General features: G+C 31.6%; 1 protein-coding gene across 3 annotated transcripts in view; it reads right to left on the reverse strand.

Moving 5' to 3' along the window:
• Positions 1–16,938: 16,938 nt before the first annotated feature.
• LOC114343960 (bis(5'-adenosyl)-triphosphatase enpp4-like) overlaps positions 16,939–20,234 on the reverse strand; it is a 74,959-nt gene continuing 71,663 nt past the window's right edge. For 2 of the 3 annotated variants that reach the window (XM_050645223.1, XM_050645221.1), the window contains one exon: positions 16,939–18,709. In XM_050645223.1, coding sequence (XP_050501180.1) covers positions 18,534–18,709 — 176 coding nt within the window. In that variant the 3' untranslated portion in view covers positions 16,939–18,533. The remainder of the gene's footprint in view (positions 18,710–20,234) is intronic. The other variant, XM_050645222.1, reaches the window with a different exon arrangement.

The raw sequence follows: 20,234 nt of genomic DNA on the forward strand, positions 1-20,234 counted from the left end.
TCAGAAGTCTTAACTCTACAAACAATTCTGCCAATTTAAGGCAAACCATCGCAATGCAATGAACCCACCCATGAGACGCAATTTAGCGACATCTCTCGTATTACGAGGAAAACAACGAAAAGCCCCAGATACAAAGTTTACTAGCTTTTAAACAATTAGAATATGTAATTGAAATAAAAATATAATAAACAATATTTTAAATCTACGACTTTTCGTTAATAAACTGTTTTCTGGCTGCATCCCGTATCTCCGGATTTTACAATATATAATCACAAGAGACGACGAAAGTAGGAGAAAGCAAATATAGGACGCTTAGGCCACGCATTTACCTTCCCTTCGTCAAGGAAAAGGACCGAAAGACAGTTTCTAAATACTCAAACTGAGTAAAAATGAAAAAGATAAAAAAGATCAAGGCAGGTTTTGTTTATATTTGATTCAGAGTTGGACCACCATCTCCATATAGCTATTTCAGCATTCTTATGCCTCATCAGTGAAGCTAAGAAGTCTCAACTCTGAAGGAAATACAAACAATTCTGCCAATTTAAGGCAAACCATCGCAATGCAATGAACCCACCACCGAGACGCAATTTAGCGACATCTCTCGTATTACGAGGAAAACAACGAAAAGCCCCAGATACAAAGTTTACTACCTTTTAATCAATTAGAATAATTGAAATAAAAATATAATAAACAATAACAGACTTCTGAGCTTCACTGATGAGGCATAAGGATGCTGAAATAGCTATATGGAGATGGTGGTCCAACTCTGAATCAAATATAAACAAAACCTGCCTTGATCTTTTTTATATTTTTCATTTTTACTCAGTTTGAGTATTTAGAAACTGTGTTTCGGTCCTTTTCCTTGACGAAGCGAAGGTAAATGCGTGGCCTAAGCGTCCTCTATTTGCTTTCTCCTACTTTCGTCGTCTCTTGTGATTATATATTGTAAAATCCGGAGATACGGGATGCAGCCAGAAAGCAGTTTATTAACGAAAAGTCTTAGATTTAAAATATTGTTTATTATATTTTTATTTCAATTATTCTAATTGTTTAAAAGATAGTAAACTTTGTATCTGGGGCTTTTCGTTGTTTTCCTCGTAATACGAGAGATGTCGCTAAATTGCCTCTCAGAGGTGGGTTCATTGCATTGCGATGGTTTGCCTTAAATTGGCAGAATTGTTTGTATTTCCTTCAGAGTTGAGACTTCTGAGCTTCACAGATGAGGCATAAGGATGCTGAAATAGCTATATGGAGATGGTGGTCCAACTCTGAATCAAATATAAACAAAACCTGCCTTGATCTTTTTTATCTTTTTCATTTTTACTCAGTTTGAGTATTTAGAAACTGTCTTTCTGTCCTTTTCCTTGACGAAGGGAAGGTAAATGCGTGGCCTAAGCGTCCTCTATTTGCTTTCTCCTACTTTCGTCGTCTCTTGTAATTATATATTGTAAAATCCGGAGATACGGGATGCAGCCAGAAAGCAGTTTATTAACGAAAAGTCTTAGATTTAAAATATTGTTTATTATATTTTTATTTCAATTATTCTAATTGTTTAAAAGGTAATAAATGATATTAATGTTTATAGTACTGTATATAGAATTGAATAACCTTTCAAATGAGCTAGCACACGACCACTATTCTCATTTAAAAAAATAGTCGATTACGTCATCACGTCCAGATGGATGACGTCACTAGTACGATATATATGTCAAGAAATCATAATTAAAAAATCTTTGTATTTTACATTTTTTTCTAATTCTGTAAATAAAGCAGTTTACAAGGGGGTCAAAATATAGTGAATAACCCTGTACATTCATTGGGACCGACCGACCGTCTCTGTCCCGTCATACAGCTAATCGACTTTTATATTCAATTTAGAATGTGTGTACTGATTTTCAGCCTTAGTAAATGGAAATAATTACCTTCGTAGGAAAGCAACTTTGATACCCTCTCAGTAACCCCTGTTCTACGTTTCGCTTAACCGACCGCAGTATGTTTCTCTACACACTCACAGTAATCAACTGTGAAAAATCTAGCTTTAGTAAATTCAAAGAGATTTTTCAGCGCTGCCTCTCCGTCTATAAACGGGGTATAAATAAGGTGTTTCGTTCGTTCGTTCGGCTGAGCTCATTGGCTCGCTCGTAAAAGAAGACAGGTAGTTGAACGATATTTTAAATGCCGATCTTACGTTGCTATAATTTATGTGTCGTACCTTTTATACTGGTCGACTATTTCAAAAAATGTAGTGTCGATGCACTCTACTAACTACGTATGTCCCGTTTTTATTTGGCTTATTCTGTATATGTATCTTAGGACATCGTTAACATAGATGAACAAGAATGTTTATAGAGTATTTTCAGTCAAATTTAACGACTAACACAATTAATTAGTACGTTTCATGTTTTAACCTTCCGATGACCAACCTTTTTTTTTACACGGATGACCAACGGGGGTAAAAAATGACCTCTAGTTAAAAATGACAGTTGACAAAAAAATGAGGTTGTTTTAAGAAATGTAATAATGTATTCGTAATTTTAATGTTACTATTTTATCAATAAATTATAAATAAACATTAGTAAAACACATTTTTAATTACAACTGAACAAAAACAGGAATCATCATTCTGAGCTTAGAACTAAAGACATTTTCAAATATACACTAATTACGTCGCCACAGGTTTAGCAAACAATTTTTTTTCAATAATGAAATGTTTCTTACATAAAATTCCAAATAATAGACGGTATTTACTTAATATAAAATTGGAATATGGAAGGCCATGGGAGTTCGTCTTTGACCTCAAATTCAGAAAATATATTTTTTTTTTTCATAAAATATAGGGATTTTTTTTATTACAATATATGAGGGTATGTAGAATGATATTAAAGTCAAGTAAAAAAATAATGAGTTTAAAATTGAAAATATTTCTAAATTTATTAAATAAAAATATGCATTGGGGTCCAAATTTACCCCTCTTGGTCATCCGAAGGTTAAAAACATTATATCTAATACGTTACAATCGATACGTTTTCATAACTTTATCAACGTTAAGCATTTTTAGTAATACATACACGATTATTATCTTGAATTAAATTCACATAGTTTATAATGGACGAATTTTAATAATTTTTTCTTTTAATTGAAGCATATACTTGATATACTTTCAAATATCTTTCTCATGTCATTATTTATATGGACGAAAGTTATAAATCACAAAAAAATGTCGTATGATGACTTAATTTTACCATATAGCACGACACTGATTTTGAAATTAAACAATTTCATTGTTTACTTTTTATCCTAGAGTCTAGAGTGATACAAAGTGCTAAATTGTATTAAAGTGAAAAAAAAATAAATAACCATTTTCAATTTCGTTGCAACACGAAACTACAGCCGCATCATTATTCCAGTTCAATCAGAGAGTGCAGCAAGCACGTCTACCGGTTTCGAAACTTATTAGTCTCTCATCAGGACGCACATAAGCTGCTCTCTCTGACCCAACTAGGACAAACCCAGGCGTGCAGTCACGGATTGTAACGAACGAAATGACAGGGATGCCCTAGCGCCAACTGCTAGCAAAAACTAAGTTTTCAATCTAATAGCATATAAAGCAACATCCAAAAATGTTACTCTACAATCGTTGCAATCCGTGACTTCACGCCGGGGCTTGTCCTAGTTGGGGGTCAGAGAGAGCAGCATATGTGCCTCCTGATTAGAGACTAATAAGTTTCGAAACCGGTAGAGGTGCTTGCTGCACTCTCTGATTGAACTGGAATAATGATGCGGCTGTAGTTTCGTGTTGCAACGAAATTGAAAATGGTTATTCATTTTTGATTTACATGTTTACTCTGATTGGAGTACGAAGGGAACCATTCTCGTTGGAACTTTACCGCGCTGAGCAATGAGACGTGAATTATAAATTGTAAAATTCCCTCATCTTCCTTAGTCTCAGCATCCCTTATGGCTTGCAAATTGTAGAAGCCTCGGAGGTGTAACCAGAGAAGGTTCCCATTGTTTTCAATCTGGTAGGATGTAGAGTAACATTTTTGGATGTTGCTTTATATGCTATTAGATTGAAAACTTAGTTCTTGTAATAAAGTGATTTATTGTATACAAAAGACACTATTTTTTTGTCAGGCCTCCACCAGGGGAGGAAAAACCGGAAATACCTACCGGTTATAAAATACAACCGTTTTCTATCCGCAATAATCGATTTTCCAGTAGTTTTTTGTTCATGTTATTACCGGTTTTTTCTTTTTAAAGTAATAAGTAGTGCACAACCAGATAAGTTACCTCTGGAAAAATAACGAATTCAGAAAAAATAGGTCCATATATTTAACTGTATTTTCATTAGTATGCCAAAATTGTGGATTACTGTAAATACAGAGCAAGCTCAAGATAATTAGCAAGAAAAAGATAACAGAAGGTCAACTCAACGTCAACCAAACCTCAGTAGAAAGTTAAACTACAGCTACCTCGGCACCATAGTGAATTAGACCGGACAGTATCGTCGCCCCCGCTAGCGAAATTATTCCGATTCGATTTTTTTGCACAAACTTACTCAAAAAGAGGTCTTTATAACATATCCACAGGGTGCCGGGCGGTGCCGTGGTCGAAAAATTGTTTAAACAATTTTTTTTAAACAAATTCACAAAAATAATTTTTTCATTTCGAACAAAATTTTTTTAGATAAATTGGCTTATTCTGAGCAAAAAAGGTCTCTTGTCATTTTTGTCTGAAATTGATTGTTGTCGAGTTATATGCGATTAAAAATTTGAAAAATGCGAAAATGGCCATTTTCAAGGCTTAATAACTCGAGTAAACATTATTATTATGAAATTCAAAAAGAGACCAAATCAAGTTTCAAACCCCTTCTTCAAGGTTCTAAAGAGATCTTTGTCATTATTTTATTACAAAGCTGTTATTTTTAATTATTAACAATTAGCGCTATAGTCCAGGATGTATCCGTCGCCCCCGTTAGTGAAATTATTCCGATTCCATTTTTTTGCAGAAACTTACTCAAAACAAGGTCCTTATTACATATCCACAGGGTGCTGGGCGGTGCCGTGGTCGAAAAATTGTTTAAACAATTTTTTTTAAACAAATTCACAAAAATATTTTTTTATTGCGAACGATTTTTTTTAGATAATTTGGGTTATTCTGAGCAACAAAGGTCTCTTGTGATTTTTCTCTAAAATTAATTGTTGTCAAGTTATATGGCCAATTTCGCATTTTTCAAATTATAAATCGCGTACAATTCGACAACAATCAATTTTAGAAAAAAATCACAAGACATTTTTTGCTCAGAATGCCCCAAATTATCTAAAAAAAATTTGTTCGAAGTGAAAAAATAATTTTTGTGAATTTGTTTAAAAAAAATTTTTTCGACCACGTCACCGCCCGGCACCCTGTGGATATGTTATAAGGACCTCATTTTGAGTAAATTTCTGCAAAAAAATGGAATCTGAATAATTTCACTAACGGGGGCGACGATAAATCCTGGACTATAGCGCTAATTGTTAATAATTAAAAATAACAGCTTTCTAATAAGATAATGACAAAAATCTCTTCAGGATCTTCAAGAAGGGATTTGAAACTTGATTTGGTGACTTTTTGAATTTCATAATAATAATGTTTAATCGAGTTATTAAGCATTGAAAATCGCCATTTTCGCATTTTTCAAATATTTAATCGCATATAACTCGACAACAATCCATTTTAGAAAAAAATGACAAGAGACCTTTTTCGCTCAGAATAAGCCAATTTATCTAAAAAAATTTTGTTCGAAATGAAAAAATTATTTTTGTGAATTTGTTTAAAAAAAATTGTTTAAACAATTTTTCGACCACGGCACCCTGTGGATATTTTATAAGGACCTCTTTTTGAGTAAGTTTGTGCCAAAAAATCGAATCGGAATAATTTCGCTAGCAGGGGCGACGATACTGCCCGGTCTAAATGAAGATTGAACAACAACCAGAATCGGAAATGATAGATCCACCTTCAACCGGATGAGGGTCTCCTTCAAGAACTACAACCTCGCTCTTGGTATAAAATTAAGAATTCGGCGATGCTACGTCTTTTGTGTCCTTTTTTGCGATGGAGATTAGTTAGTTGACTAATGTTTTCATCCATTTAATCAAACTAATGCTTCAGAAAACATGTGAAATTTATTATACACAGTAGAAATTAAAAAAGGGTTTTATGTTTAGTAATTACTATACTAAATTTACAATCAAGATGCAGTAGAAATAAACAAACCAAGACACGTTAAATGCTACTAGGAGCATTCCCGAATCATAATTTACAATGTAAATACATTGTAAATCACAAATCATGATTTCCAAAGTTTATAGATTATAAAATATGATTCGGGAGCGCTCCTAGTAGCATTTAACGTGTCTTGGTTCGTTTATTTCTACTGCATCTTGATTGTAAATTTAGTATAAGTTTATTAGTTACTAAGTTATTGGAGGAAATAATGTTTTTATTATCAGATCTCGTATACTTACATCCCTTTTCTATGATATTTTTCGTCCACCTTATCATGAATTAAAATGGCAGTAAATACAAAATTTGCTAACAATTATTTATTTTATATGTATAGAATATAAAACCCTCTTGATTGACAACAATACACAATGTAAAAATAACAAAAATCTGTAAAAAAAAATTATAAAAAACTCATAAATATGGATCAATGAAATAAGAATATCTAATCGATTTGCTCGTTTCTATAGAGCAAATATATAGCAAAACATGCTACTTTATTTGGAATCTCTTGGCAGGAAATTGGTAGAATCAGCACATTAACAACCTTTTTAGAGTGACTAGTTCAGAATTAAATTACGAAGAAGAACGATTTAGAATAGTTTTAATTTTATGATGACTAAATTACTTTGAGGATATTTTAAAATTATAAATATATTCTGAGGGATTCATTAGTGCTTATTGTAATGTATATATACATGTATATTTTGTTTTCTGCGGTTTTCCGGGTTTGACTCCTCGTTGAATAATTTCGGTTCTGAGAAAAAACATTATTTTGACGACAGTTCGTCAAAATCACACTTGTCATTGTCAAGTCAGGTAGTTCCGCTTCGCGATGCTGCTTAAAGTACAAAATTACACTTGCCATTGTCAAGTCAGGTAATTCCGCTGCGATGCTGCTTGAAGTAAACTGAATATTTATTCGCGATACGGTCATTTATATAGTTGATCCTGATGCGTTCGCCTGGCCTGCGCGGCTTCTGGCTCTTGTGATTGGCCCAGTATAGGTTGGGGTGGCAGGAGGGGTGATCCACGTCGATGTTATTGCCTGATTTATTTTGGTTTTTTTTTCTTCAATAACGTTTTCCTTGTTGTAGGAAGCCGTTGAGCATCATATCTTTGGTTTATACCGTTGGAATTTTTTTCAATTTCTATCGATTCTCTGATTTCACGTTTTTTTTATTTCTATGTTAGCTAACATCGTTGTTTCGTTCAGGTTTATTGTATGTCCTGTATTTGCGACATGTTGAGGAAGGGATGACGTGGATCCCTTTCGATGGCATTTCGGTGTTCTTCTCGTCTTACATGAATTCTTCGGTTGGTCTGTCCAATGTACGACTTTCCACGATCCCCACACGGAATCTCGTATACTCCTAGACTTTCTAACGATATTTTGTTTTTTTGGTGTTGGTAAAATAGTTGAGATCTTTCTGTCCGTGTTAAATATCGTTTCTATGTTGTGTTTTCTCAGCACTCTCCCTATTTTCTCTGTTGTACCCTTTACATATGGCAGAATGGTTTTGCCGATCGGTTTTTCGTCAAACCAAAATTATTCAATGCGGAGTCAAACCCGGAAAACCAACATATAGCTACCGCGGAAACTTCAAGTGTAACATGTATATTTTGTTATATTATACCGATCGGAGTGAATTTTTTTACAAAATCAGTGTCGCTATACATACTTTAATGCAATTTCCTAAAATTAATTAATGTTATAATAAACTTTCAAATAAAACAGCCTTATCTGGTATATAGAATAATAAAATTAATACAAACGATTTACAACAACTTTTTTACAACCAATCTTTTTGTACAATAGAGTGATGTATCTGAAAAATTTGAATCACCTTTTAACTAAAAATAAACAATACTTTATAATATTAAAGGAACCTTTATGTATACCTAAAAGCATATGTGCCATTTTAAAAATCTAAATTCAAGTTTTGTTTGTTAATTATTTGGCATTAACTTTAAAGAAAATTACTAATCGCCTCAATTTAGTCCATCATTTCTTACTCTTGGTCGGGATTGGCTCTCCAGTTTTAATTCAGTGGATATATTTCCTTTATGTAAAGTTCCTTGTTATGTCGGTCTCAGATTAATAAAATACGTTAAAATTGTTCAAACGGTTCAGCAAATTTTCGGTCATGGCCAGCGTTCACGTAGATGACACTTTTGTGGGAAGTTCCAAGACATTTAAGTATACAATCATCAATAGTACGATCATCAAAGTACTCACATCAATGAGAATATCGGTCCTGGAGTAGAAAAAAGTGAAAAACTTACTTTAGTCTTTTAATAAAAAAAGGTTTCGTGTTTTTTGTTTTTAGGTTAGAGTATGCAGAAATTCAGTTTTTGTCTCTTTTTTAAAATTCTCTGTAAAATGACATATGAGGTTTTCATACTAAGCCATCGATATACGGCTTTCGTAGAACTTAGAAGTTTAGAGTGACGATACATGAATAATAACTTAACACGTCAGAAGGTAAGATAATGATAACCACGTTCAACACATGCAGTTGTTGGGTAAGACGGAATTTATCGATTTCGTTCAACTCAACAAATCGACGGGCTTCGGAACACGTTCAACTTACCTGATTCGATGGGTAGGTAGTTACTCTCCGTTCAACGCACCGAGAATGGCCATTAATAGATTTCTGTTCGGTCTTGTATACTGTCAGTGACGGATAAGAACATGTTTTGTTGAATACATAGGCGTCCTCTAGACGATAAGAGTATATCATCGTCACAACTTGTTAGCATAATGTAACTTTAATAGCCATGACAAAAACTGAAAGTTTTGAAGTTTGTCAAAAAGAAACGAACTAAAATATTTTACAAGTTTTAGTTGTATAAATATGGTCAACACGTTTATAACGGTCAAATTCAAGACAACTTAGAATGGACTGTAGATAGGTTTAGTTGCAACGTTGCTGCTTCAAGCCTCGAGGTACGAATAAATGTTCCTTTAATTATTATATTAAGCACTGCAATTAAATATACAGTAGTTTACATTCTTTCATAAAAAATTAAAGTTTTGTAGCATGTTATAATTAAAACTAAAAATTCAAGTTACTTAAAAATATTTGATACACTCCAAAACCAAAAATATATTATCCTTATTAGATACTTCATTCCATAACAAAAACCTTGAAATACTAAACAGTTTATTAATCTCCAATTCCACCCCAAACACATTAATTAATATGATCTTGTTTAACACAGTCCATAATAAAGACATAACATCATCCCCTGCAACCTACACTGTTGATACTGATGGCTCAGCAATGATAGAGTCACTAAAACTCCAACTTTAAATAGAAATTTTACAATACCTTGCATCAAAGACATTTTTCAGGGGTTGACTATGATACTGAATAATTTAGAACATGAAAATAATAACAATGATAATTACATATAAAATAAGGAAGGTAAATTTTTCAATCCTAATAGCAACATTAATAATATTGAAAAATATTAAAAATATTACTAAGATTTTTAAATTGAAAACTTATTGGTCCATTTCCCTGGTAACACCTCCAAGGCTTCTAAAATTTGCAAGCCAGATGGATGCTGCAGTAAAGACAAAGGGAGGGAATTCTAAAAAGTTGCAATTCACAACCCCCGTCTGCAGCTTGGTAAAGTTCCAAAGGAAAATGGACCTAGTTACTCTATAGGAGTAATACTAATATAAACTAAAATAAAAATGTATACCATTTTTATTCACTTGCAATCCGAATGCAAAACAATCTTAAAATTTTAACTATTTAGAATGGGAAATAAGCCACAATATTATTAAAAAATGATTTTTATTAACGTTTCGACGCCCAAATAATAGTATTTTGTATTTTGACAACGGCACCCGATTTGGGCGTCGAAACGTTAATAAAAATCATTTTTTAATAATATTGTGGCTTATTTCCCATTCTAAATAGTTAAAATTGTAAAAATGCCACAAGAAAATAGCTTCAGAACAACATCAAAACAATCTTATTTTTCACTTAGAACAGGGAGCGCAGTCCAGCACTCTGAATCGACGATTTTCGACTCTTAATTGAGTCATCATCGGAGAGGCGTAGGCCTGCTGCTCTCTGCTCGAAGTGACCAAACCTTGAAAGCTTATCCCTACATTGCAACTGACGTGTATGGATTAAGTGACTAGCGTCATCTGGCAACTGAAAGGTAAAGTTTTCAATCCTAATAGCAACATTAATAATATTGAAAAATATTATATATATGTTACTATTAGGATTGAAAACTTTACCGTTTACTTTTGCCGTAAAGGTAAAGTTTTCAATCCTAATAGCAACATTAATAATATTGAAAAATATTATATATATGTTACTATTAGGATTGAAAACTTTACCGTTCAATTGCCAGATGACGCTAGTCACATAATCCATACACGTCAGTTGCAATGTGGGGATAAACTTTCATGGTTTGGTCACTTCGAGCAGAGAGCAGCAGGCCTACGATTTTCCGATGATGACTCCAATGAGAGTCGAAAATCGTCGATTCAGAGTGCTGGACTGCGCTCCGTATTCTAAGTAAAAAATAAGATTGTTTTGCCTTCGCATTGCAACTGAATAAAAATGGTATACATTTTTATTTTAGTTAACATATAAAATAGTTGGAGTATTCATTGTTTTTCTTCTGGCAGTGGTTTTTAATATTTTATATTGAATTCCGTATGAGATTAAAACAGTTGATATTTTTAGGATCCATTTTTTTTTTTCGGGCACGCGTATTTCCAAGTTTCGTGAAGTTTTCAATCATTCCTTCTACGTATCCAAATTATAGGCTATGGATTATGTTCAAAATAAGATAGCTAAAAGAAACTACAACGTTAACGGGGTTTTATTATTTCATATGGTCAACTGACATCTATATATGAAAAAACCGCGGAGTGCTACCATTTAAAGGGGTGCGTTTTTGAGAAATGGGTGAATTAGTCTCTGGGCACAGGTTACATTAGGGTGAGTTCTATTCACTTTTGGTACAAACATATCTACATAAAAATTGTTCCTGGTTAAATTTACTATCTAAATATCACTAAAGTCAATGATACTTTTTTTTACAAAAATATATTCAAAAGAAAAAGCACAAAGAAACCCAAAAGAAAGAAATTTTGTTTTTTGTCCCATAACTTTTGTCCACGAGGATATAGGTATAGACATTGCTTTACAGAAAAGAAACCGACATATTTCTTCTTTAAAATGTTGTTTAGTAGAGGTAATTAGGATTTATAGTTTTCGAAATATGATTTTTCAAAGTTCGCCACTCACAGCAATTTTGGGCAATTTTCCTTGTTATTTTGCAAATATTGTTCTGTAAGTTTTTTCTACGTAATTTTAGGTATATGCAATGGTACACGTAATAGGATTAGAAATCAATTACCTTAAAATGGTCTACTGTATAACGTTATACGACTTTTTTTTAAAGAGATTATGGTTTTTCAAGGTTTAATACTTTTAACGATTTTTTATAATATAATATAAGAATAAAATAATATTACGTATTTTTTATGGGAAATAAGCCACAATTTTACTAAAAAATGAATTTATTAACGTTTCGAAGCCCAAATCGGGTTTCGTTGTCAAAATACAAAATACTATTAAAATAAAACAAACATGTTGTTGCTAAGTAAAAAAATTCTTCTAATAATTTATTTAATCTGACTCATTTATATTGGCAATTCTGACGTATATTATACATTTTACAGTAGAAGACTTTAAAATGATATCGCCAATATTTATGAGTTGCGTTCCTGGGACGACTTTACTAAAAGATAATTATTTTTTTTGCGACGGATATTCTTGAGTTGGGATTGATTTCATGTAATCGAATGAACTATCTTTTAGTAAAGTCGTCCCAGGAACGCAACTCATAAATATTGGCGATATCATTTTAAAGTCTTCTACTTTAAAATGTATAATATACGTCTGAATTGCCAATATAAATGAGTCAGATTAAATAAATTATTAGAAGAATTTTTTTACTTAGCAACAACATGTTTGTTTTATTTTAATAGTATTTTGTATTTTGACAACGAAACCCGATTTGGGCTTCGAAACGTTAATAAATTCATTTTTTAGTAAAATTGTGGCTTATTTCCCATAAAAAATACGTAATTATAAAAATGCCACAAGTAAATAGCTTCAGAACAACATAAAATAATATTATTATATAATATATTATATATTATATAGTATTATATTATATATAGTATATATAATATATTATATTACATATATTATATATGATATAATACCTAATATAAAAAATACTATTTTTTACATTTTTTACGATTATTTTTGAAATCTCTCATTATAACTTTTTTTTTCTTGTACATGAATATATTATATATTGTTCAATAAATAAAGAGGGCTTACTTTTTGTTCTTTAAAATGGTGTATCATCTATATTTAAATACATAATGGAAACCGAGTGAACGATTCTTTAATATTTTTTTACCTGTATTATTTAAAATTATTTCTTTTACAAAAATTACATAAACATTAGTCTTAGAAAACATCACTTTAGTTAAAATTATTTAAACGTTGACATTTAAAAAATTTTCAAAATCAAAGTCCATCTTTTCGTTAGCATTAGCTTCAATATCTTCCTCTGACACCTCATTTATCTTAGAGTTCCCACAATTAGTACCCATGCACATGCACCCTTTGCAGAATATTGAACAACTAATTCCTATCTTTCTACAACCGCAGTTTTTTGTACATCCTTTGGTACATTTACAGGTTATTTTTTCAAGCAAAACTTGTGGTGCAGGAGCTTTGACAGTAAATATTGGAATTAATACATATTTTAAGTTTGTCCGACCGAGTCAAGTGGATCCAAAGTATTACCTATAAAAAATAAGATTCAATGATAACACACAATCACATAAAAAAGTTATAATGAGGAATTTAAAAAATAATCCTAAAATCAAAAATCGTTGCAAGTACATATTACATTTTGAAAAAGCATATCTTATTCAAAAATAATCCTAGAATTTTTTATAATACACTATTTTAAAGTAAACAGAATAAGCTTTCTTTTTTGTTATATAATATATACCTAAATGTAGAAAAAAAAGTTATAATGGGAAATTTAAAAAATAATCGTAAAAAATATAAAAACTCGTTAAAAGTATAAAGTCATAAAAAAAACCTCTTTAAAAGAAGTCGTACAACATTATACAGTAGAACATTTTAAAGGTAATTGATTTCTATTCCTCTTATATGTACCATTGCATATGCCTAAAGTTACGTAGAAAAAAGTTACAGAACAATATTTGCGAAATATCAAGGAAAATTGCCCAAAATTGCTGTGAGTGGCGAATTTAAAAAAAAATAATATTTCGAAAACTGTAAATCCTAATGACCTCTACCAAACATCATTTTAAAGACAAAATATGTAAGTTTTTTTTCTGTGAAGCAATGTCTATACCTATATCCCCGTGGACAAAAGTTATGGGACAAAAAACAAAATTTCTTTCTTTTGGGTTTCTTTGTGCTTTTTCTTTTGAATATATTTTGGTAAAAAAAAGTATCTTTGACTTTAAAAAGTTATAGTTAGATAGGAAATTTAACCAGGAACAATTTTTATGTAGACGTGTTTCTACCAAAAGTGCATAGAACTCACCCTAATATAACCTGTGCCCAGGGACTAATTCACCCATTTCTCAAAAACGCACCCCTTTAAATGGTAGCACTCCGCGGTTTTTTTATTTATAGAGATTAATTGACCATATGAAATAATAAAACCCCGTTAACGTTGTAGTTCCTTTATATAGTACATAATCAATAGACTATTAGAATTATGCTTGATATTCTTCTTTGGATCGTGGATCTTTTGTCTCGCCAACCACATTGGCATTACTATACGTTAGAAGGTTCCATGCTTTACCATGAGAATTCACTCAATAGGTTTTGTATTCAAGTCATTATGAAGTCAAGTGTCTTAATTATTGATTTTTGTTGAATCATATTGATTTTTATTAGCGATACTGATTAGTTATATTCATTTTTTATTACATTCATCCAAGGAAATAGATACATTTGAGATGAAATTAAGGTATATTTTGTACAGAGAGTTATTCAGTCAAACTTTATAGCAGCCGGATTAAATACTTTTAAAGTTCTTTCCTTCTCAAATTTTGAAAAACGGCAATATATACTACCACCATCGAAAATCTTAAATAAAATGTTGATGTTATAAGCTCTAAAAAATTAAAATGTGTTTGGTATTTGGAGTGTATTGATAAGTAACTTCATCACAGTAATAAAAATAAAAATAATATTGTATATCACTTAAAAATACAGTCGAACCCGCTTATTGGAATAGCTGTCGTGCCAATCAAAAGTATGCCTATAACCGGGATATTCTAATAACGGATCATTGGTCTCTAGTAGAAAAGTTTCGGGACCTCAAATTTCTATTCCTTAAACCGGTATATTCGTTTAAGAGGTATTCTAATAAGCGGGTTTGACTGTATAATATTCATGTAAAAGTTAATGTAAAAATTGAGCAAGTTCTTACACTGTAAAATAAATTGTTTAAAAACTAATCATTTAAAATAAAATTCTGACTAATAAAAATAAATTATGTTGGGTACAGAACATGACGTTTTCTAGAATCAAAGATAATCACTAAAATGTTTTTTAAAAGTATTTCTGTCAAATTAAACTGCATTCGTGTCAATTATTTTATTTACAGTTAGGTTTGCATTCCAAAAATGATACAAGTGTCAATAACTAATTTTGTACATAATATTTATGGTCTCTCAGAATTTGTTATAAAACTTTATTTAATATGTAAACAATTATCAATTAACAGTACGCCTATGTAAATGATAATTCCTTTGCACTACTTTTTATTTATTTGATTGTCAGTATGATTAATATTCAACTCTACTTGTTGAATAATATTGTATTCAAAAACGGCAAGGACAGTTTTGTAGCAAATATAACAGTCTCAAATTGGAATAAAATCAAGTAATCGGATATTTATTCCTCCGATAAAAAATAAACACTCTCTGATGAGGTAGGGTATACTGAAACATGTAAGCACTTATCAACACCGATTCATATATGTAAAGAGGGTTTTAAAGCGTTGATGAGACTTTTGCCGAAGTCCTACATTCACGCACATTTCATACAGCACAAAAGATAGAAACCGACTTATCGGTTCGTGTTTCGTTTATGGACATCAAAGTAGATGGCATTTTTGTAGCTATTTACTGGAAGTGGGAAGTTTCGAGACACTCGTTACCTTTTCTGCTTATGGATTCGTATCTACGCGAATTTCTGACGAGGTAGGATATACCGAAACATGTAAGATACTATTGATACCGACTCATATACAGAGGGTTTAATGATTTGTTCTCTTGTGCCGGATATATACTTCTTCTTCTTGTTTTTGTGTAGACATGACTGTCTGTTTTTCAATGTACCTCCAGTAAATAGTCATTCCATCGTTTCGTGGTCTTCCCACTGATCGTCTTCCTATTGGGAACCGTCTCTCGCCACCCTTACTATTCTATTATTATTCGGCTTATTGGTCGTTCCATTCTACTCTTCAGTTTTTTACCGTTATCAATGCTGTCCACCTTGCATCTCCGTCGTATATCTGCACTTCTAGCTCTAGCCCATAGTGTCTTACCATCGATTTTTCGAAGGGTTTTCATCTCTGCTGTTTCTAGCATTCTTTTTGTCCTGTTTGTATCAGGTCGTGTTTCTGCCGTGTATGCCATTATTGGTTTGATGACTGTTTTATAAATTCTGCCTTTCACTTCTTCTTCGATATTTTTATTTCTCCATATTGTTTCATTCAGGCAACCTGCGGCTCTGTTTGCTTTATTCCCTTGATGTTCCTCTTCTGTTTCGAGCTTTCCGTAGCTAGATAGTGTGATGCCTAAATATTTAAACTCCATGATTTGTTCTATTATCTGACCCTCCAGCTCTAATTTATATCTTATTAGATTTGCTGTTATAACCATACATTTGGTCTATATAATTATATACAGGGTGTCAGTAAATAAGTATGAAAAACTTTAAGGGATAATTCTACATGAAAAAATAATTACAGTTTGCTCTATAAACGTATGCCCGCAAATGCTTTGTTTCCGAGATACAGGGTGTTGAAATTTTTATTTCAAACTGCCTATTTTTTTATTGCTCTAAGACCGGTTGAGATATAAAAATTACATTTGGTGGGTTTCAAGAGGTAGTTATTGCGCATTTTTTGGTAAACAAATAACAATTTTATATTCATCATTGGCGCGCCTACGGGTAATGGTCTGAATTTTTTAAAGAAAAAAATAGTACGCCACTGAGATATTTTAAATTAAAAATTATTTTGTATTCCACATTTAATTTATGATAAAGAACCTTTCCTGTCTTTTTTTCATATCGTGCGCCGTTTTTATGCAAAAAAATAAAACATCTTCGTGCGTATTTTTCATTTCGTAATAAATTATCAAGAACTCTCCACTATAATAATACCAAAGTAGAACAGTAACAGAAAATATTACTAAAAAGATTTTAACTACGTACAAAGCTACAATAAATGTTCAAAATTACCTGATTAAAAAATCATATTTGAATTCCTCGATCAATTTACGACAAAAAATCATTCTTACCTTTATTCCATGCGGCGCCGTTTTTATACAAAACAAAAAATAAAACATCTTAACGCTTACAAATTATTCGAGGTAGATTCCATATGCATAGAAACTTATTTCAAATACTTTGTAAACGTTAAGATATTTTATTTTTTTGCATAAAAACGGCGCCTCATATGAAAAAAGACAAAAACGATTTTTTGTCGTAAATTGAACGAGAAATTCAAAAATGATTTTTAATTTGACATATCTCAGTGGCGTACTATTTTTTTCTTTAAAAAAATGGGGCCATTACCCGTACGCGCGCCAATGGTGAATATAAAATTACTCTGTCACCTTTAAAGGAGATAATTTTGAACATTTGTTGTCGCCTTGCACATAGTTAAAATCTTTTTAGAAATATTTTCTGTTATTATTCTAGTTTGGCGTTATTATATTGGAGAGTTCTTGATAATTTATTACGAAATGAAAAATACGCGCGAAGATGTTTTATTTTTTTGCATAAAAACGGTGCACCACATGAAAACAAGACAGGAAAGGTTCTTTATCATAAATTAAATATGGAATACAAAATAATTTTTAATTTAAAATATCTCAGTGGCGTACTATTTTTTTCTTTAAAAAATTCAGACCATTACCCGTAGGCGAACAAATGATGAATATAAAATTGTGTGTTTGCCAAAAAATGCGCAATAGCTACCTCTTGAAACCCAGCAAATTTAATTTTAATAGCTTAAAAGGTCTTAGGGATAAAAAAAATATACAGTTTGAAAAAAAAATGCAACACCCCGTGCGTATCCTGGAAACGAAGCATTTGCGGACATATGTTTATAGAGCATACTGTCATTATTTTATCATGTAGAATTACCCTTTAAAGTTTTACATACTTATAACACCCTGTATACTTATAATAATCATATTCACATTAAAATTAAAATTATTCTTTGGCATTTTTCACAGAGATAAAAACAAATAATCAGTTATAATATAGAATAATCATTTCAAGTACCTTGTTTTTAGAACAAAACCTTTGTCACCGATCTACAGGTCTATGCTTTAAATCTAATGCTTTATCTTTCGTTCCAGAAAACGACATTTCTAATAAATACGCAAAAATGTGTGTGGCATATCTACATTTTTATATAGTTTCATTAAAAGGAAGAGGAGACATAATAATTACCTTAATTTCTAATTTAAAAAGATACATTTCTAACCTTTCAAAAAGAGTTTGAAAAGAACGCATGCAGCTTCTTTCGCCACATTCGTAACTATCGGTATAACACATATTGAAATATTTTTAAATACCTCTATTATTCATTATATAATTTACATTACATAAACTGTCAGTTTGGAGAAAGAGAGATACAAGATATAAAATATAAATTGTGTCTTTACCACACTTTAATAAGAAAGTGAGTCCAATCTAACAAAAATCAAATACCACGTAACCAGCTGTACGTAATCTTTACATACTTTGATACTTACTTTTTAACTACCGACTATACAAATCTCTAGATTTTGCGCTTGTATCAGTTTTTCTCGAAAAAGCTAATTATTATTTCCCTTCTTCCCCTTCTAAATCCAAAACCCGCGACAGATTCTTATAATTGTTTTATAAATACCTAACCTAAAATTTGATCTAGAGTTAGGCGTCTTCGGGTTCGAGCAGATGTTGAGCTTCGACGATGTTGTGATGGAACGTTTGTGGAAAACGTTTGTTCAGAGCGGCAGCCGTTGTGATGGTCTGCTGTCGTTTTATGATTATTAGGGCGATCGTGGCAGCGACGCTAATGAAGAGAAGAGCTACCAACACTCCACCTACTAAAAACACAACTTGTTAATTTATTAGGAATTCACTCAACATAGGTAATTTATTTTCAGTGGTATAGTATAAGCAATAGGTTTGTTCTAGCATCAGTTTCAAACGGTTTAAAACCATCAGCGAATAGCGGACCAGCGCTAGTAGAGGGGATAGCACTGGTGACTGTATTATGTTTTCTCACTGACCAACTGTTTGCTAACGGTTTCTGACTAGTTTGACTGTTTGCTAGAACGAACCTATTGTTTATATAGGGATAGTTGGTCAGTCCAATAGGAAAATTTGTTTGATTCAAATGGAGATAGTCACCAGATGTCTCCACAATTTCTGTCAGATTCGCAACGTCAAAAAGCATAGACACCAAGTTGGATACGATCCTATTCATAACACCCCAACTCGCATACATATGAAGAAAAATAAATATATGTGGAAAAATAAATATTTAGAAATTGAATTAATGATGTCATGCTATTATGTATATAATGTATAGTAGCATGACATCATTAATTCAATTTCTAAATATACTCTTCTATATATTTATTTTTCTTAATATGTATGCGAGTTGGGGTGTTATGAATAGGACCTGACAGAAATTGTGGGGACATCTGGTGACTGTCTCAATTTGAATCAAACATTTACCTATTGGACTGACCAACTATCTCCCTATATAAAAAATGGTATAAGTCAGAAATATAATAGAACGGTCAAATTTTTAAGTTTTGGTAATTCTGCTATAGTGCGGCAGCTGATTTTTCTGGAAATTAAATATGTAACTAATATTTATTTTTGAAGTTATACTTCTTTAGGCACGATTGAAAGTAAAATTTCATAATACTGCGCGCATGCGCACACAGACAGTATGGCGTTTAGTTGCTAAATCTTTCAAGTTATGTATAAATATATCAGTGCAAGAAAAGTTGTGAAAAGAATATATTAGTGTTTTTAGTAAATATATTTATTATAATTTTTGTGTCTTTGGATTTGTCTTCCTCAGGAGTAAGATGAGTATTATTAAAACATTTTATTGTATATTTATTATACTTCACATTGTCTGTTTGTTACCGTGAATTGTCATTAGGTACGTCCGAACCGATACAGACACAGTCCTCGTAGCGTATTTGGTATAGCATTCGGCCAGAGATCGAGAGGTCTTGAGTTCGAATCCGGAGCAATCCTATACTTTTTTTTATTTTTTTGAAAGCGGTAAGCACAAAATTAGTTTGTTGTCTAAAAAAAATTAAAACAAACTGTTTAAAGTATATTATTTTTAAGAAATCATATAATAGAAGTATAAATTCTTACGTGCGTACAAAGTACACACACATTCTTTTTTACTTACGTAAATACCGTAAAGCAGTACATATTGTACGTGCTAAAATTAATTTTAACCATATTTTATTTACAGGGACCCTCCCTCTTATAGCATGGTTGCATTGTTATACAACTTTATAAAAACATAGTTAAATATAAAATTAACGGTTAAAAAATTATAAAATTCGTCAAAAAATGCAAACATGGCCCCACTCA

Source organism: Diabrotica virgifera, chromosome 3 (genome assembly GCF_917563875.1).
Source record: "Diabrotica virgifera virgifera chromosome 3, PGI_DIABVI_V3a".
In the NCBI taxonomy this organism is placed as follows: domain Eukaryota; kingdom Metazoa; phylum Arthropoda; class Insecta; order Coleoptera; family Chrysomelidae; genus Diabrotica; species Diabrotica virgifera.